Here is a 21,702-nt window from a genome sequence, read left to right as displayed (position 1 = left end):
ACGAATAAATACACAAAAAAATTAAAATGAATACAAAATATGCTATGCACATGTTTTCTTTATTTTTCTAATAGCCAAGCAGGGTTTTCTGTGTACATTGCTGCTTGGCTGCTTGACTTTCCGCATACACTTTAGACTGAGAAATTATACTAAGTGAATCAGAATAATATTTTCGTAAGGCAAAGTTTTGCAGTTCCTTTAAACTTCTGAGAGAACCTTGATATGTATTTATTCTACACTCTTCTTGGAACTCGGTATCGTATTCCTCTTCTTCCTCTATCTCGTTTTCTTCTTTCCGACAAGCCGTATGATTCTTGATTAAGTTGCGGGGATTAAGGACAATTTGTGGGGGTGAATATGAGTAGTGGTTGGGGAAGGTCAACACTGTCCAGAAATATTTAACAAAAGAACGACAGTGTAATGTATATGTCTCTCAGAATGTCTAAACATCTAAACGTTGTAGTCCGGAACTCAGAATTTTCCGTTAAATATTTATTTTTCTTTTCGTTGTCCGCGTAACACAGTTTCCGCTTAATGAAGGGAGTTTTACACGTTTTGTTCTCCAAAATTCATGGGACCGTGAAATATTTCCGTTTAAGACAGTTTTCCGTTTAATAAAGGGTCCGTTGAAGACAGGTTTTACTGTAATAAAATTTATTCTATTATGAAGAATTAGATGTATAACTATATTCTTACCTATATTCTTATAAGTTAGACATGATCTTATCTTATGTATTTTTTTCTACTACAATACTTTCTTCGCTTTTAAATGTTTCTACTATACATTTATCTTGAACTGTATAGCAGTATCTTTTGTATATTTTAAAAAAGAATGCAGTAAGTGGACGAAATACATATGAATTTCAAATATAGATATCGCGGACTCAGGGAGTAGAGGTAACACATAAGATTTTTTCGATTAAAAAAAAAAACTGTTTTTCGCCTAATCCAATATGGGTATATTTTTGGACCACTCATTTCAAAATAAATAAATATATATATATATATATATATATATATATATATATATATATATATATATATATATATATATATATATATATATATATATATATATATACGCACGTCCCTGTTTAGATTCTTCTCTCGTTCAGCGCCTCAAGTTTTACAGACACTTATAAGAACAAGCTACTTCTATAAGGAAGTTTGTTTGTATATATAAAAAAATTAAAAAAACTATTTAAGGATGATTACAAAATTATTAAATAGTCATTTGTATACGATTTCCGAAAGTTATTTTATGAACTTACGCACTGACAGATTTTTGAAATTTGGACAATTACAAGGAGGCATAAAAAATGGGTGCAGTACATTAAGAGAAACAGATGAGTCTTTCATGTATAATGACAGAGTTACAGTATGCCAGGCTTGTATCCAGGATATTTCCATGTAAATGTTAGCCGATAAAGGAACAAAAATAGCCTATACAGCACTAAATTTTTTTTGAAACTATAAAAATCTGTGTTACCATATATCTCTGCTTTATGAATGCTGCACCTTTATATAGGAAATTAATAAAAATTACTATTGACATATTAAAAATCTGAATATGTCAAGAGTTATGAATCGATGTTCTCCCCACATGAAACAATTCAAATATATATGAAGGTAAAAGATTTTTTTTTCTTACCGCCAGTTTAACCACTAGACATTAAATTTGATCAATTATTGCTGTTAAAAATTCATTAAATGATTCATTAAGGAATTAGGCCATAATGATCTGTGCTAATAGAAACTTGATTGAAACAATTATTCCTTTCAACGAAATCATAAATAATATTTTACTTTATGTTAACTTTAATTATTTTTTATAAGAATCGACGATTAAATTTGATTGCAAATCTTTTTTTAAAAAAAGAAAAAAAGGGTGTGTATAAACACTCTAATATGTAATTTCTACCAACAGATGTAAATTTCCTTGATACGTATACTTAATGTAGTTCATTACTTTTCGTTATAGATGGCCTGGTGCAGCTTTATTAGTCGTGAAGGGTCACGCACAACTTAAAAAGTGCGCGTACATTGGAGATGATTCTTCAGAAGAACTAGATGAGTTGAACAACGCAATTCCAAAAGAAGTGACAACGGGTCGATCCACGAGTGCGACTAGTTCATCCGAAAGTGTAAAATTGAAAAGGAAAGTGGAACATGATCTTAGGGAGATTTCAATAGTAGAAAGAGTTATTGAAGACGGCCATACAACTCCCACAAGTACAACAACAACAAGCAGTACGACTACTTCAACAACGATGATGCCATTGTTGGCTACTGAAGCAGAGAGTAGTACTGAAGGACGTAATAGTGCTGAAGACTCTGAACAAGTGTTAGAAGATCTTGTGAACAGAATTAAAAAGTTAGGGCGTAAAGGACCCAGTGTTCTTAGACGAGTAAAACAAAGATTGAAATCTGAAAGAACTGGAAAAAATCGACAACACAACCATCACCAGTCATTGGAAGAAACATTTTCATCATCAGCCCCCAATTTCTCGTCTGTATCACATATTAGTTCAGATGATGAAATAACTCAAGACGAACGAGCTACTTCGTTACTTCGGAAAATTATCAGAGAACTGATGCACGAATCAAGACTCGAAGAAAGACGGAGACAAACCAAAGATAGACATGGAATACGACACGAAAAAGCTAAAAATAAGAAACTTTTACGTACTAAAACAGAGGAAAATTTGACTGAAGAAAAATCTGATATATCCTCTTCCAAGTCTTCAGAGCATCACCCAAGCAACCTAAAATCAAGGGAACATTATCGCAGATCCAAAAGAGGTTCTTCAGATCTTATATCAGAAATTCTATCGGATGATATGGAAGAGCAGAACGTTGCTACGGAAGATCCAAGCAATGATGATATTGAACTTATCAGAACGCTTGTGAATGATGGTATTGCAGATGATCGAGGTATTTTTAATCAGACAACTGCCAACGATACTTCAAACGAAGAGTTTTATTCTTCGTTTTCTAGCAGTGAAGAAGCTCTTGCAAATTGTGAAGGTGTCATTTTTAATTTTCAACTCACACCTGGACCTCGGTGCGAGGAAGGCAAAGACTTTAGAGATCAAAACTCTTTTAAATACAGAATTCCTTCCGATGGTTATTATTATTTTGTGTTCTCCAGTGAAAACGAAATTCAACCGAACTTTATTCAAATTGAATTTGACATAGAGAAAATTGTTTACAATGTATCAAATCCAAAGGACACATGTCACAATTCTACTGATTGTGAATTTTCCTTGGACTTCTTCTCAAATCAAAAAGTTGTTATGGAATTACCTGTTTCTGATAATGAAACTTTATGGAATGAAGAATATGTAGTGATATCCACTTGTGAGCCTAGAACTTCAATTTATTTGGCCCTAGTGATTGCTGTTCCACTTCTTATTATCATATTTGCGTTTCAGTGACCTACTTTCCACAGTGCTCCATTTTATTGTGTTGATTCCAAGTGTTCTGTGAACATTCTTTGTAATGTGATAAAGCAATTCGAAGTCTTTTTTTTTTTCACATTTGAAACTATTAAATGATGTGAAGTGAAACTCTTCCATATTTAAAATCATGTTTTGGTTTTAGTCACCGGTACTTGACTCTCTTTTAGTAACGGTATCAATTCTAACAAAAGGTCTTAATGCTAAAAAGTAAATGTGTAATTTTGAGTAAATTTTGCTTCAGATTAGCTTCATCCTTGCACACAGTAAATATTTTAGGTAAAATCGAAGATAAGATATTATGAAAATGTAGTTTCATTTATTATATATATTATGTAATGTGTTCTGTTGAAGAGGTTGTCTTGAGACAAAAGTGAAGACGAAACATTAGGAATGTCGCAACATTATGTAAACAGAAATAAGCCTGAAGGTTCTATTAGGCTATGTTGGAAAAGTGAAAACAAATATCATTATAGTGTAAATAAACGGTTGAAGGTTTCCTATGCAAGGAAACACGGTTAGTCTTTAAACATTAAATTTTATTTTCCCCCTACATTCTTTTCTCGTGACATTTCTGCATAATTTTTCGTTTTTTGTGATCTTCAATTAGTAAAATCATATTAAACCAGAAGATTATTAAAAATTCGTTGCATCTTCACTCTTTTTACCAAGTAAAAATATAGCTTTTTGCTCCTATATTGCTTATTATTGTTTTCATATGATGTAAATCTATATTTCAAACATTACATTATTATTGAAACCTACTCATTAAGATATAAGTAAATTGTTTTATCTAGAAGTATATAATCTTTGATATCCGTAAATCAGATTAGAAATTTGTCTCAATAATTTATTTTACGAAGTTAAATGTCTGCAAGTGACAATAAAAAGTATTTTCTCCACATTTTTTTTAAATAACATAATTAGATATTACCTTTCAAATGTTGTAGAAGACCCAAATTAACAAATTTAGAGTAGGCAAGAGTGAAGTTGTATGTTGTTTCTGTTGTTATTAGTAAGTAGTTGCTTTTAGTGGAAAGCTTAAGAACACATTGGTGCCGATGATACATAGAGGTGATATGATGCAATCTATCATTAAGCGATTTCATTTAATGAAGAATACTTTCTAATAAGTGTTCACCAAACACGATTTTTTAAATACAGGATGGCCCAAAAGTAGGTATACACCCCTGCATTGATCAAGTATAACATTCTGGTTTATGGGTTTATTTGCTTCGGCTTTTCCGAGCTTCAGGTATAAGTAAAAACACATTAAGAACAGATAGTAAAGAAACTAAGTCTACCTGATGATTAATATTAAGAAATGATATAAAATGCAATGAACTGATCAGTACGGTACTGCATACCTACTTTTGGGCCACCCTGTATATTGAATAGACACGCATATTCAAAGGTTATTTAGTGACGAAATAAAAATATGCTGTTTTCATATTATGCTTTCATAGTCTATCCTTTTTTTTGTATCTATTTGAGTTTATATGTGGAAAGATTTCAAATAAGTATTTTGGATCTATTTATAAGGGCTTATGTTTAATTATGCACTGTAATACAATGAAAGCGGAGAAAGAAAAATGAATGAGAACATAGTAGACAAAGAGCTTATAAAAAAAAAAGAGGACTATCTTTATTGAGGTTAATTAATGTACCTGATGTTTATTTAAAAAAAAAACTATCTCATTTGCTCATTGTGTATAATATTCATTTGTGTTATGTGTATATTGTTAATGATATCCTATTAAATGTTATTATTATTTTATTTTGAGAGGACTGAATATTATGTTTCATTTACGACTGATTAGTTGGTCTCTTGACAGTCTCGTATATTTAATGAACTTACGTGTACTGTATATATTAATTTGAATGGTAGTTGAGTGGCTGTGCAAAGTACAGGGTTTGTATAAAAAGTACTGAGATCAAACTCGGGAAAACAAATGTATTGAAGATATCACTACAAATAATTAAAATGCTTCACAAATAGAACCTTTGGACGTTGACACACTTCTGACAACGCCTTTTCTACGCTTGGAAGGCACCTTGGAAGTACTTTTCCGGAATATCCTTCAAGTAGAACGTCGAAGCCGCGTTGAGCTCTGTGTTACGGTCCCATGACGGTGTCTTTTGAGTACTGTCTTCACTCGAGGAAACAGGAAAGAGTCCGCTGATCGGAACTGCAGGGTTGAGGACAAGTAGCCGTTGACCACGAAACAGGTGTGGCGTGATGCATTGTCATGATGCAGCTTCCGATTGGTGTCAATGTCTGGTCTTGTTCGGTTGATCCTTTCCTTCAATCTTTGCAACACTTTCACGTAGAAAGCATCCGTGACGGTCTGTCTGTCAGGCACAAATTCGTGGTGGACCACACCCTTAGCATTAAAGAAGATTCTGATCACAGCCTTCACCTTCGACCAGCTCATTCGAGCCTTCTTTTGGTGAGAGGATACTGCTGTATTCCATTCGGCACTTCTACGCTTTGTTTCTAAGTCGTACTCGAACACCCACGCATCCCACATAAAGCAAGCGCGCTGTGACGTACAGTCGCATTAGAAAACAATTGGTCTCATTACCTTTTATAAAGACCCTTGTATGTAATATCTTTAAAGAAAGCTTCCACCATTCATATTTTTATAGCCTTCAAGTGGCAATTTAATTTCTTTTTATTTTTAAGAAAGTAGTGTTTGTATGATGTATGTAATTATACTATAAAATAATACAATCAGCATTACAGAAACTTTAAGTTTTGTAAATCTCTGAACTGAATGTAATATAACATATAGTTTAGGTTGGAAGTACTTAGTAGTATCAAGAGTTTAAACTAGATAGAAATGACAATCTAATAATTGTTACAGTAATGTAATTATATATACGATAATGAATTAATTGATTATTAGAAAAGAAAACTCACACTACCATGTGTGATTGACACAACTCAATATTATTACACAAAACACAGAAAGAATACCGGGAAATTAACAAGTAGATACATATTAGGTCCTCATAAGTGAAGGAGTAAAGCAAGTAAATAAAGCAATCATCTAAAACTATACTTTTAAATTGCTTATTTGTCATATAATACGGGTTTAAAATTGGGAAAGAACAATCTATCCAAAAATCATGTTTACTTCTAATCATTTGTTTAAATATGATTAATTATTAGTCAGCGTTAAACATTGTAAACTTAATGTGTTAAATGATCGTATTAAAGTTAAGATTATTGTACGCATTACAACAAAGAGCCTAATAATTACAATCATATGTATCAGTTTATGTACTTATGAGAAAATCTGATTGTCAGTGTTCCAAGATTTTCGAACTTGTTTAAACTCATGAATGCAATCAATATATTGGGGTACCTCACGTCAGGCACGTACGTACTACGCAGGAATTTATTTTGGGACATGGTCCAAAGCTTCTCGGGGTTCCAAATTCAATATGAGGGTAAATGACATTAAAATTTTAAATTATCCCTAAAATTAGACTAATTATCGGGTTTTCGGGGATCCGGACCCCCAGGACCCACCCTCTATATGCGTCCTTGCCCTACATAACCCTACCTCTGAAATGTTAATACGTTCTCGTCCTATAGATGTTTGCGTTAAAACAAGGTATACAAAATGGCTCTCAGTGTTGCCGTCTTGTATAAGATACAATTTCTGAGTGTACATGATGTGTCGTCTAGTCATATATGTTATACTAGGTTAACTAAAGATATAAATGTTATCTAACACCAAAATAACATGTACTACAAAGTATATGATGTCATCAATATTCTTATTCTTTATTTGTGTACGTAATTTTCATGTATTTTTATAAATAAAACAAGATCAAACAATTTGCAATTTTCTTTAATGCATAACCTACACATATACTATTAAATAGAAAATCTTATTTTTAATTCGGCGTTGTTAATCATTGTGAAGAAACCAAAAGAATGCTTCCTAATTTACTGCAGTTAAACACAAAAGCCTACTTCATCATAAAGAATTTTATTCTGGGCTTTCGGAGAAGGGATAAATAAACTTTATACAGTGAAATCTGCCTATATTGGTCACCATCGGCTCCATTGAAAAATGGCCAACTTAGACAGGTGGCCAACTTACAAAATATAAATGTGATTGGTGTATTTTTAGAATAAGATTTCTAGTATTATTTGATTGTAAAATCTCTGGCACCACAGCTACTTTTAAAAATTGAGTCCCTGTTTTTATTAATGTTTCCTACCGTAGATTTTGATACCCCAAATTGTACAGACATTGAGCATTCATTTCTTTTATTCTTTTAAACACATATGCATATTCTAATTTTGTAGCTAACTACCCCTCGTTAATGAGCTACAAGTGAAAATCCTAAGGAAAAATCTTAAGTTAATGAAAATCTTTATGGTATTCATATCTCAAAACCTGCGCTACCTTTCAACAAGTTGTCAGGTACCAATAGTTGAAAATTGAGATGGTTAGTTTTAACTTCGAGAATATTCCGGAATTACTAAAGCTTCGCAATGATGAAAGGAACCGTTATAGCAGATAGTATTATCAAAACAGACAGGTTAAACAAGTACGAATTCCTGTATATGATTTTTCTTAGTTACATCTTCCTTCACCACCCCTTTATTAGGGCAGTGTTCTGGCCATTGACCTTCAAAAGCAAATCGTGGGAATCCATGCTTCTTTGTCTCCAGTCGTAAACACAAAACATTTGCTTCTCATATGGAAACATGAAAGAGTTAATAAAAATAACAAAATGGTAACTTTATCATTATCATTATGGGCTAAACATTGGTTCAATGCAGCCAACTTCCAAGATAGACAGGTGGCCAACTTACAGAGTAATAAGTAACGAATGTCTTATGGGAAAGACGAACCAGGCCAAGATGAGCATGTGGCCAATTTGGAGACGTGGCCAAGTTGACAGGTTTTATTGTATCTTCGGCTCTCCAGGAAAACGTACTCAAAAGAAACAGTGCCATGGAGGCGTTATATATACATATATAGCTTTTCTAACCTATATAGTTACTGTAATATCAAGGATTTCAACCATATCTTATCAATGATTTTATAAATATTTTGAGAGCAAATTTTACTCTCAAGAGCCACCCTTTCACGCTTCAGGTGTCAAGATGAGATAAAATAAATTCGCTTCAGGTGTCAATCTACAAATTTACATTGTATTTTATTTATTTATTAGCCTATCTGTTTTATTTGTACATTACTTTGTGGTGAAACAATTCACATAACTACAGAGTGCGGCACGTAAAACCGGCCCGTAAAGTGAACACAAAATGAAATGTAATGTATTGAATATGATTAACTACAACACATAAATGAAATGTAATGTATTGAATATGACTACTCACCTTCACAGCAGGTGCTGAAAGTGTCCTCCGCCCACTTCAACACACATGTGAGCACGATTGAGGAGATTCATATATACCCTTGTCAGTTCTTGTGTTGTAATGCTATTGGTGACATCCTGGATCCTGGTCTTGAGTTCTTCAATTGTGTGTGGATTTGTTTCGTATACTCTTCCCTTTAACAGTCCCCATAAGTAAAAGTCACACGTGGACAAGTTTGGTGACCGAGGAGGCCACAAGCCTTTGCTGATTGTCCTCTCTGGTGTAAACGTCTCATGCACAAGGGACAATGATGCAGCTGATGCGTGGCATGTTGCACCGTCCTGCTGAAAGTAACATAACAGACACTCCTCTTCGGTCAAGTGTGTATAAAACTCCTCCAGGATTCCCATATACACGTCACTGTTCACTGTCGTATCAAAGAATATGGGCCCAATAACGCGTGTGGCGGAAATGGCACACCAAACACCAATCTTCTCATCATGCAAGGGTACCTGGTGGATTGCGTGTGGATTTTCTGTCGACCAATACCGGTTGTTTTGGGAATTTACGTAGCCAGACAAGTGGAACCACGCCTCGTTACTCATGATGAGCATTAGTGGATCCAAGAAACCACTGGCAACATTGCTCAACAGCCATGAACAGAAATGCACCCTCTTCTGCAGGTCAGGCTCCTTCAGTTCTTGCACAACACTTATCCGGTACGGTTTTAACTTCAGTCCCCTTAAAACACGTCTGCAACTTCTCTCACTCGCATGAACCTGTTGACTCAATCTCCTGGTTGACTTTCGAGGACTTCTTGTCATTATCTCCTCCACCTGCATCTTTAATTCAGGTGTGCAGACAGATGGTCGTCTGTTCCTGGGAGCATTTTAAACCGATCCTGTACGCCGCCATTTTTCAATCAATTCCTGAATGGTGCTTTTTGCTGGCGCAGAACGTCCTGGAAATTTCTCCCGAAACAAATTCTTTGTTTTCACAAAAGATCCAGTGAGAATGAACCCTTCAACAATGGCAACACCTTGGGTATCGAATACAGCATTATCACACACTGACACTCACCCGGCTTAACACAACGAGGCCTTTTTCTCAACTGATTTCGACAAGTTTCACTGGCTGCGCTTGCACGTGACTGCTGCAGGTCACGTAAGTCGACCCGACCTCGACACGCCATCTCTTGGTAGGAAGGTAGATTATTTAAGTGTTGCCAAAAACACAATATACCAGAATATTACGACGGGCCGGTTTTACGTGCCGCACCCTGTATCTTCATTAACTTATATCTATTCATCATTATGTTAACAAAAAATATTTTTCTTCTACTGTCCAGTTAATCCAACATTTTAAGTACTTTTTTTTTTTTTTTTTTTTTTTTTTTTAGTTTTTATCATTTGGTGTATAATGTTATCGTTATAAACTCTTCATTACAGTATGGAAATATATATATTGGCATATGAAATCAATGGGAAAATTTTAGTTTTCATCTATCGTTCTTGACTGTTGTAGCCATCATTAAATTCTTCGCTTGTTAGATATACACACTAAGTAAAAAAGTACTTGTATGTTAACAATTGGGTGGAAACAGGTAGCAAAAGAAATATAGAACACTGGGGATTAAAGATGAATTGATTAACTAGGATAAGATTGAACACATGTATCTACAAGAAATAATTATTATTTATGGATTCATTATATCAGTGGTTCCAAATTTTGTTTACGACGTGCCTGGTGCTCCACTTCGTAAATCATGGACACTTCACGCCCCCTTCCTTTTTACTCGCTGGTCATACGCATCTTTGTCTGGCACTTCTGCGATTTTTAGATGCAGCGTTCAATTCTCAAATTGTAGATAATAAACTGCACTACTAGGCCTATATAAGAGAGTTGAAGTGACTGGCTTGCCTTCGCCCAAACCACACTACTATAGGGAGGAATGTGAAATTTGAACAGAATACTTCACTTGTCACGAAAACAAGGAGTATGAAAAGACTTTTGGAAATACAGATCTTAAGCGGGGTAATAGGGGATTATTATTATTATTATTATTATTATTATTATTATTATTATTATTATTATTATTATTATTATTATTATTATTATTATTATTATTATTATTATTATTATTATTATTTAGGAAATGTGTTTCTGGGTTTCTAAAAGTTTCGCTCGCTCATAAAGGGAAAAGGGAAGGATATTTCTACAAATATTTCTACAAAGGAAGGATAAAACTGCAAAGCAATTAATAACTTATCTACAGCCATTAGCAGTGGCGGAGACAAGGGAGAGCCTGGGGGCCAGGGCCCCTTGCTCAAATTCTTGCCCCCCCCCCTATTGCCCCCCCACCCACACACACAAACTGATATTGCTGGAGATATCAGGAGTTTGTGGGACTGGTCAACAGATATTCCATTCAGTAAGTTCAGTCAGTGAATACCCACTTTTATCACAGATTTATATTTGCTCTTCGTCAAAATATGCATGCATTTCTAAAAAAAAAAAAAAAAAAAAAAAAGCATTGTAGGAATTATGCAAAACAGTAAATCAAGTGGTGACATGCATTTTCAACAGGATATACCAATTAATACCCCTCCTTCAAATCTAATCTCAAAACTAACAATATTAATTTAACATCGACTACAGGATAGTAACGTTAAGTTACTCCAACTACATTTGAATTTATTTTAAGGCTTTGAAACATCCGAGGCTCAGGGGATAGAAATGAGTCAATAGAGCGATAAAAATTTCACTAGTGATACCGAGGAAGAATCTTGGTAAACTCCTCAGTCGAAATATTTACCCATGAGGGATTGATCACACCATCTTCCGAATCTTAAGCTGATGTTCTACCGCTGAGCTTTAGCCATTCGGTGTGGGTGTGAAATGTTTGTGTATTTGAATTCATTCTAAATTAAAAAAAAAAAAAAAAAACTAGTGAAGGTAAGCAAAAGAAAGAAAAAGGCCACGTATACTTCTTTTGCTGTAAGGATTTCCCATTGAAATGTCTGTTCTGACACTGTTTGATATTAGGAAAAGAAAAACATTTCCTTTTTTGGCTTCAAAGAGTGTTCACTTCATGCTTTTAATGAAATAAAGGCAATTCATTACTCAGTTTTAGAGCTCAAGGGTAAAAGTAACAAAAAATAATTGAACTATGGCCAGATCAAAACAAGAGGCTGCAACCGGGGCAGTTGCCCTGGGCTCCAGCAAACTAATCTGTGTGTTTATTGGTGTAGATGTGGATGAAGGGGGTGCTAATCGCAAAATTAACCCTGGGCGCCAAATATCTAGTTTCGTCACTGATTAGGCTCCATATTTTCAGAGTGTGAAATCGGGACATTTTTCTGAAATGCTAAGAATACATGATAATTATTGGCAGTTAACTTTAGAGTGAAACTTAAGCTTCAAGAGCAGAGCTTAAAATTTAAAGTGGGCTGGGACGGCAAATCAGTGTCCTGTTAGAGTTCAGTTCCTGTTTCTGTGCGACGTTTGTTTCTTAAGAACATTTGTCTTTGTCCATTACTTTTTACTTTATTATTATTATTATTATTATTATTATTATTATTATTATTATTATTATTATTATTATTATTATTATTATTATTATTATTATTAATACAGTTTATATACCAAACAACTATTTATATTATTATGCGGCATTAAACCAAATCTGGAACTTGTGATATTTATTTACTTTCATCGTTCCATCCGGCAAATTAGTGTAATCTGTACAAGAAGAAATGTTTTCGCGCTGGTAAAATTTGAGATGACTGCTGCCATGCTATAACTGAGCTTCGCTTTATCTCAAGTAGATATAGACATATCGGAAGGTTTGATTCTTGTAGATATATTAGTTCAAACGCTGTCGAAGATGAGGTCTGGAGAATATGACACTCAACGAACAACATCGAACAAATTTATCAATAATGTTTGGAGATATGCAAAGAAAGTGGTCTTGAAATTCCAGAGCCGGAAACAGATAGATTATAGGGGTTCCTCGTGGAAACAAACTAGACATTCGCAATCGAAATATCAGAAATTCATTTTGGATGAATCTCTTCCTTCATTGGAGACAGAAAACGAATGTTCTAAAGATAATATATGTACTAAGAAACATTTTTCTGCCTACTATTGATAAGGCAATCACTGGGATGGGAAACTGCTTTGGATCATGTGGTAAAATCATTAGATCAATCACCGTTCTACATCCAAAAAGTGAAAACTTTCTAAATTACAACTAGTGTTGTAAAAAAAAGTTTTTTTCTGTGAAGTTTTTTTTTCAATAAAAAACATCGTTCTTTTTCATGTTTTTTTCAAATGTCTGTTTTTTTTCTGGCAACTATTATTTATTGATTTCTGTTTCAGATTATTGAAATAATCAACAGAACTTGAGTCGAAGCCCTCGTGACTTACAAATCGTTTGTTTCTTTGTACCTATACGAGCAAAATTGTGTGGTTATTCCTTTCGGACCCAGGTCATTTTTGGCGTTTTCCTACATTTTCAGTTAGTGACTTATTGCTCAAAAACCATTCATTCGATTGATATGGTTTAGAACTTGATTTTTAGAAAATGAATGTGGCTATTTTTTGGCGTAAGTTGCATTGTAGTGTTGTCAACGGGTGGGAAATTATTGAGGGAAATGTAGGGGTAAAATTTTTTTAAAAATCCCTAACCAAATTTCAATTTTTTTGTATATAGCACCACTGCTGCTATATGGTTCAAGTCACCTAAAAACATTCTTTGGTGTGTTGACAAGGTACAGTGAAATCCTGAAGTGGCTGGCTTCCATTCGAAGAGGGAAAGAAAAAATTCTCTGTCATCATACACATGAAATTTTGACACTTTTTATGCCTCAGAAGCAAAAATCAACAGATAGGCCGAGGCTACAACTTCTCTAATTATCCTATTGAAACTTTTTATGGTGCGTTCTGTAGGGCAAAGAGGAAGCTTTCAGGTAGTGGTACGTTTGTTTCAATGTAGCCTGCAAGAGGGTAAAAATAGAGGGAAAAAGAGAAATTTTCCGTATTTTTCATCTAAAATCGGGAATTAATTGGTTTGACTGGAAACACTGCCATCAGACAGACGTAAACTATCTCAAAATAAACTTCAGTACTCCAATAATATATCCTACAATTATCATGGCGATATCTAACAAAATGAGCATGAAATTTTAAAAAAAATATTTCATTCTACCTCAGAAATTCACCATTTTCTTACCATTTACAGAACATGGTTTATTATAAACCTCAACTGTACTTCACCTAATTATTTTACTGAATATTTTTATGGTGCGCTATGTAGGCTAAGAAGGAGGCTTTTAGACACTGGTACGTTTATTCGAATGTAGCCAACAAGAGGGAAATAATAGAGACAAAAAGGGAATTTTTCCAAAATTTCCTCCTAAAATCTGGAATTAAAATTTTCTGTAGCTGGCAACAGTGCTATTAGACACACACACACACAAACTATCTTAAAATAAGCTTCGGTATCCCTGTAATATATCCTACAAGTATTGTGACGATATCTAATAAAGTAAGCATTTCAATAAAAAAATATCTCATTCTACCTTTAAAAAAAATCACAGTTATCTTTCCAATTAGAGAACAAGGTCTACTGTAAACCTCAACTGTACTTCCCCTAATTATCCTATTGAAACTTTCTATAGTGCGTTGTGTAGGGCAAAGACGAGACTTCCAGATACTGGTACGTTTGGTCCGATGTAGCCAACAAGAGGGAAATAATGGAGACAAAACATAATTTTCCCAAAATTTCCCCATAAAATCTGGAATTAAAATTGCTACCAGACAGACGCAAACTATCTTAAATTAAACATTGGTATACCACTAATATATCCTACAACTATTATGGCGATATTTAAGGAACAAAGCTTCTAATTACCAAAAATATATTATGGTAAACAGGAAAGTAGGGAAAACTAGAAAAATCAAGGGTTAAAACCTAAATATGAATATTTAGGTTCTAACCCTTGATTATCCCATTGTAACGATCCCATTGTAACGATTCCTCTAATTATCCCATTGTAACGATCTGTACTTGCGTTTGTTAAGTAAGGACAAATGTTCGATTGGCGTAAATTGACTTGCACTCGGACGTATAGGTACGGATTTATAAACAAAAATTTCGAATTTTTTGCCCAAATTTAGGGAAATTTTAATTTCCCTAATTGGCAACACTGCGCGCAAGCCCGTCCAATTGATGTCAACAGTTAGGTATCCATCCGAGGTATCTACCTGGTAAGTCTTAAGGAGGTCTTTCTATAACGAAGGAAGCTACAAGGAAAAAAGTAGTAAAGGAAATTCGAAATTAGAAAATTCTCGAATTTTTGACTGGGTGAAATTTGAGAAGGAAATTCGACACCAGAAGAAAAAGAAATTAGTATGATAAACTATGGTCCAACCATATTTGGCAAGAATAATAACCCGATATCTTAATTAGTGTCCACACAGGAGCGGATTAAAAAAGTGACACACCCGTGTGTGCCACTTTGGCCACCTGGGTCCGGAAGGGTTACGAGTGTACATTTGATTACATTTTTTTTGACTACTAACCCGTGTTGTTGTTGTAGTTTTAGTCTCGACTAATAATAATATCGCTGTAAACAATAACTTTATAAGGAAAATTTTCTCTCCTTTTTCATCTTAGTTCCAATACTGTTGGTGAGAAATGCAGGGTGTTTCAAAATGAATATGGCGGATTTAAGTCTTCGTAGTACTTATTACATTTTACGTACAATTATAACTAATGCATCAAGTAAAAGACCACCCCAAACAGTCTTTGCTATAAGTGTTCGATGTGAGATTCGCGAGTTAGGCAGTCGATAGGCGAGAAAGGTCCATAAACTTTCAGCCATATGGCACAAAATACATTTAATTTAAGGGAGTCTCGTTTCAACTGTACCATCTCCTGAAGATTTGCTGACGGCCAGATGCAAACATTATAAGTGTTCACATTAGCTCTTAGGTGAAATGTCGATTTATCACTGAAGACGACACGATCCAGATAATCTTCATTGTTATGCAGCAATATTTCACTTGCGAAATTGGCACGTAAACCGTAGTCTGTAGGCTTTAGACCTGTAGCAACTGCAAACGATAAGGACGTAGTTGCAAGCGTCTCCTTAATATTTTTCACACAGACGGATGCACTGTAATTACAGATTCAGTTTTTATTAAAACACAAAAAGCTTTCTGCTCTCTAATCTCCATCTTTCCTACTTGCTCTTTCTAACGGCAGACAGAAGAAACAATGCATGTACTGTACATGCGTGCGATCAAAATTGTTTGAGTTGCTCTTTCATTTGATATAACATTTATAATTGTAAGTTAGTTGTAATAGATACTACAAAGTTTCAAAACCCTAATATTAATTTTGGAACACCCTGCATTACTTCAAATTGTGTCACCGTATATTCATGTCTTGTATATACATATAATCAGTTGCCGCCTCCCCATTTATCTAGAAAGAACAAATCTTAAAGTCATGATTTTAAGTATGTTACTCCAGCATGAGCAACGAAGGGGAGGGTAAGTGCAGTAGCACTCAGAAAGGCTTAAATACTTACTAAAAATGCAATTCCGTTGTGTCTGTTTTTCTTCTTTAAATATTAATCTATTGTTTTAGTGAAAGATAAAGCAAATACGCCTGCAGAGAAAAGATGGTAATCCTTTTTATAGAATTCAATATCGTGCTTCAATTCCAGTGCAAGTAGCTCTTTTATCTTTATTTTTTGATTTTTCTTCTACATCTGTTAAAAATTTTAAAAAAAAAAAACTTGTTTCTATTTTCAATGATAAGGAACTTGTTTCTGGCAAAAACAAGACTAGTTGTCATATCAAAACTCTCATAACTAACTAAATGGAATAGATATTCGCTGCTATTCGAGAATTGAATTCTTGCATTTGACAACAATCAAGCAATTTGAGCTCGGATTTATTCGACCATTTACTTTAGCATTGTCCATGTGACCTTAACACGTCAGTACACGCCCCCCAATTGTAACATGAGGACACGCCATGACGGCAATTTGCTCACGCAAGTTTTGATAGTTAATTTCAGTATTTTTACATTTTTATTGAGAGTGAAAAATTTATTCTATGAAATTTTGGCTTCTTAGCTTATTATAGACACTTTCAGTACATAAAAAAGATTAACCTAAATATTTTGAGAAAATTTTTGTTATGTTTTCACAGTTTTTGAATTTTCTATTACTACACGAGAACACGCCACGTTAGCATATTGCTGCACTCTTGGATTTACAAAGTAACGCCAGAACACGCGCCGTGAGCAAATTGCCGCATTAGCTATTTGAGCTATAGGAAATTTTCTCCGTCATATTGACACACGTTTTATTATTACAAATACAAAAACATGTACAAAAACATCATTAATGTACTAGAACAGTGATGTTATGAAACTAGTCCAGTGAAATTTAGAACGTATATTTACATGTGACCTTCTCCGTCCTTATCGTTTACAGCTGGTCCTTGGACACGCTTGGTGCAGTTTGTACATGATGGTCTTATGTTCCTTGGATATCGGAGTGTTACAGTTGATGCATAAGACGGTAGTTTTCCTGTTCTTTCTACAAGGGGAGATACCGCAAACTCTATTGTGAACTCGCTGATCAGATGCTGCTTGAGGTTCTTGTCTAATTGGCTGAAGTTGGAATATTTCAACTAGCCGGTCCTTTATTGACCTTGCGATTGGATAGTTTGCAGCTATTCTTCTTTGCGCACGATCCAAAATAAGCTGTCGGACAAGTGATTTCAAAAAGTCTTTTCTTGCAGGCTTGTTGAAATCAATATCTCCCATGTTGCTGGCTGTCCAAATAACAAACGAATTTATTCCACCAACTTTCAATTCAAAGATAAACATGGTTAGTAGCCAGCGATTTGATACACTCGATACGCTATACTCTTTTTGCATGGCGTCACTGACATCTACACCACATTTGTTTTTGTTGTAGAAGGTAATTGATGGTTTGCATGTATCACCTGTACTTTCACCCATCTCATCGTTCTCGTGCCATGTGGAAAGTAATACAATGTACTTGTTCTTTGCAGCTTTGTACGATACTAGTGCCACCTGTTGTTCTACTCTTCAAACAATACGTTTAAAGAATGAGCAAACGGTTCTTAAAATACAACACTTAACACTAGAACACGCCCGTTAGCAGCCTGCTCACAACAATCTTTACGTGGTTACACGCGCCGTTAGCAATTTGCTCACGTTGACAAATACACACCCTTCAACTCCAGAACCATGCGCGTGACTGACAAAACCGGTCATGGTCAGGTAGAGGTGGGGTGGGTAGGGGATAACTCGGCTCCTCCGCCCCTATTGTCTTAGAATAAGGAAAGTGCAGGTGTTTTTGCAAAACTGCGGCAATTTGCCGCGGGGCGTGTAACGACGAGTTAAACTAATGCAACCTAAACATAATTTATGAATGCAGTATTCAAATAGGTCAGCTTAGTAAATGTAAGTACCAAGATCATGAAGTCTGTTTCCAACAAGAAATATTTAATTTAAATAATATACTTATGACAGATTTTTGCCGTACCCTCCAAACTTACCGCTCCACGCAAATGTACGGTAGAGCCGGCTCTGAATATCATATATATCTAGTCGACAAATTATTTATATATGATATTTAGAAAAATACTATTAGGCAAATTAGTGTTAGTTTTTACCTTTAGACAAGTTATTTGAATTTTATACTGTTCGTGACATTAGTTTCGTAATTAATAAAGGCCTGCTTTCACGAAAAGACAAAATTTCATTTCTACTTTTATTTCTTAGTTGATATTGATGGTAACTGCTGAAACCCGAATTGTTAATAGGTATGGTATTCATGTAAATTGTAAAATATTTGTAGCGTATCAGTATCTAGCGTTTAATTTATGTTGCATTTTACGGTGATACACCTACATAAAAATATTTCATACTTAAATAGACATAAGATGCATTACAAATGACTATTTGCAAAAAAACGAAATTTAGAAAAAAACGAGAGGCAATGTTCTTTTTTCTAAAAAACGTACATTTCTGAAAAAAATACGAACGGTTTTTGTTTTATTTACAGCACTAGGAGCAACGACGCCGACTTTCCAAAATTTATGTGGGTGCATATGAATGGTGGGACGTGTTATATGTTTTCATGGGAGTGTCGATATTTTTTGATTGATTTCCTTTTAGTTAAAATCTTACATGGATACTGTCATAAAAAGTTGTGTGCTCGATTGCATGCACAATATAGTTTCATTTTTCATTATTATTATTGTGGGGACTGCCTTTAACTAGGATAGAGACAGGAAGGAAGAGGGTAAGATATTGCTTGGTTACCTTTTCATAGACACTTTTGAAACAAAAAGTTGTGTTAGAGGTTAGAAATTTTAACTTACATCACAATGTTTTAATTGTTTATTATTTTTTGATAATGACAAGTGAGAAATATTTGTTTTATATTGTTCCTATCAAACTAAAAATTTTGTGGGTGCTGGAGCCCCGGAGCAGCCACGCAGTCGGTGCCCATGTTGTGAAGTCTATGGCCCAGCATTATGAAAGTGATCTAGAAATATTAAAATGTGAATTCACAATCCTCCCAAACACAATTAAGTTGTATGAAGACGAGAGAGAACCAAAGTTGATTTCTTGATGAATTTCATTATCTTTTTGTGTCTACAAAAACGCACTCCTAGAGACCTATAAGCTAGATGCCATCTCTGTGACTATATCAGTTTCCAGTGCTACATGTGAAAGGTCATTCTCAAGTTTGAAAAGATTAAGGACATATACGCAATTCAATGACTGATAGGTTAAAAAACTTAGGATTATTTTATATTGAAGAAAATCGCTAAATTGTTAGATCTTGAAGTTGTTGATAAGTTTGTTGCTGCCCACAAGAACAGAAAGATCCTCTTAAGTAGAGGCATTAACCTATAAGTAATTTCCTTTACCTGTAAAAAGTGTATTTCTGTTTCCACTAAAATCAACCAGCCACACACATTTTAAAGGCCGTGATTAAATAACTTCTTATTTATATTAGAAATCAATTGTGTTAATGTATTCTAGTTGTTTGAGGTAGTAAATTCTTACATTTTCACTGTAAAAGAGTAAAATCATGAACAACAAAGATGAAAACATTTACCTTCAACACACACACATTATATATATTCATGTAAATAATTTTTTTCATTGGAGATGACCCCCTCAAAACTTTCTTGGGCCCTTCAATGACCCCCCTGAAAAAATCTAGCTACGCTACTGGCCATTAGCCACATTAAGCTGAGGGGGCGCGGTGGCTCAGTGGTAGAGCGCTCACCTCTGGTGCTTGGGGTCCCGGGTTCGATCCCAGCCCCCGCCAAGTGAACTTTGTGGTGGACAAGCACCGTGCTCGTGGGTTTTCTCGGGGTTCTCCCGTTTCCTCCCACTTTCTTCATTCCACCATTTCACTCATCTCTCATCATCACCGTCTCCTTTAGCCTAACCGGCATAACCGTGGGACGTAAAACTCAAAGATTTCATTTCATTTTCACATTAAGCTGACAAACTACACTGAGCACCAATAATGTAGGAAAAGCCAGAAGCTGAATGTATGTATGCAGAAAGAAATGACTATGTTTAATACAGCGATCATTGTTTATTATTAATTAGAACATTTATAGTGCATTAGAGTGCATTTCTTTTAATTCACTATATCACAAAGTTATTTAAAGCATGGTACGACGCATCAATGTGCTACAGATTAATGTTTACTGTCATTTTCTATTTCACTATAGTTGATCTAGATAAAACAAAGAAGAAACACTATGTCAATGTGTCCTTGCATTAATCATGCTACATAACATAATATGTATTAAGAAACATGCGTCAAATAGCGTCCATGATATATGTATTTTCAATTGATTGATTGAAAAATAATAAGCTCCTAAGCTATATGAGATGGGACCATTTGCTACAGTGGAGTTCGAATCTCCACCATGGATCAAAGTCGTACCCAAACACAAAGCTCCATCATGACTAGTCTATATGATTTACATATGCGTCCTTGACGCGGAAGACTGGGTTCGATTCCCGGTAGGAGCTCATGTGGTTCCGATCCCACACTAAGCTGTAGGTTCAAGTCTCATATAGCCTTCCTACTGACAGGGACGCTAAATTCAAATCAATAGTAACCAAACGTCTGGATCACTTAACCCCGAAGATGGATGTAGACCCTATCCAAGTGTCCTGAATACTTCAATCCGTTGTTGTATCTTATGGAACGCTTTCAGTGTTCTAATTCTTGATTTTACCGAAGTCAGTAAGAAGTAAACTGTAGTAAGTCACTTGAGTAAAAAGCATTTATAGATTGGCTTGATGTCTGTTAAAACAATTATCTCGCTATTACTGTGCTCTCTGCATTCATTCATTCAAACTATATCGTGTAAAGAAATAATTCCAAATTGTGATGATTTCATGAGATTGTCCTGGGAGGAAATTTTGTCCCCGAAACAAAGAAATTCCCAGGGAAAGATGGATATATCCAAGTGTCATGAGTACTTCAACCCATTGTTGTACCTTATCAGGGGCGGATTAAAGGAGGGGGCGAGGGGGGCGATCGCCCCCCCCCCAAGAGCCCTCCAAAATATTAAAATCACATATACTGCCGCTTGTAGCTTACCGCCACACGAACGAAAGTTTGGGATCGTTCTTGCGTTATTTCAAAAGAGGGTTAATTCTTTAAATTATATTTAAAAGTAGTCTGTATTCGGTATGCCGCGTTTACGCTAACGATAACTCGAGTCATAATATCAGATAAATCTCATGAAGAAGGACGGTGTTACTTGAGGCCAGAACATCTGGAAAACTATCCATGG

General features: G+C 34.8%; 1 protein-coding gene and 1 long non-coding RNA gene across 6 annotated transcripts in view; one reads left to right on the top strand and one right to left on the bottom strand.

The window, feature by feature from the left end:
• The window catches only part of LOC145673082 (uncharacterized), a 91,760-nt gene extending 84,452 nt beyond the window's left edge, over window positions 1–7,308 (top strand). For all 5 annotated transcript variants that reach the window (XM_081742432.1, XM_081742436.1, XM_081742435.1 and 2 more), the window contains exon 4: window positions 1,982–7,308. In XM_081742432.1, coding sequence (XP_081598558.1) covers window positions 1,982–3,437 — 1,456 coding nt within the window. In that variant the 3' untranslated portion in view covers window positions 3,438–7,308. The remainder of the gene's footprint in view (window positions 1–1,981) is intronic.
• LOC145673084 (uncharacterized) overlaps window positions 1–21,702 on the bottom strand; it is a 122,296-nt gene that overhangs the window by 4,795 nt on the left and 95,799 nt on the right. The window lies entirely within an intron of this gene.

Source organism: Thermobia domestica, chromosome 16, assembly GCF_964235325.1.
Source record: "Thermobia domestica chromosome 16, izTheDome1.hap1.1, whole genome shotgun sequence".
Classification (NCBI taxonomy): domain Eukaryota; kingdom Metazoa; phylum Arthropoda; class Insecta; order Zygentoma; family Lepismatidae; genus Thermobia; species Thermobia domestica.
This window is presented reverse-complemented; position numbering and strand designations above follow the sequence as displayed.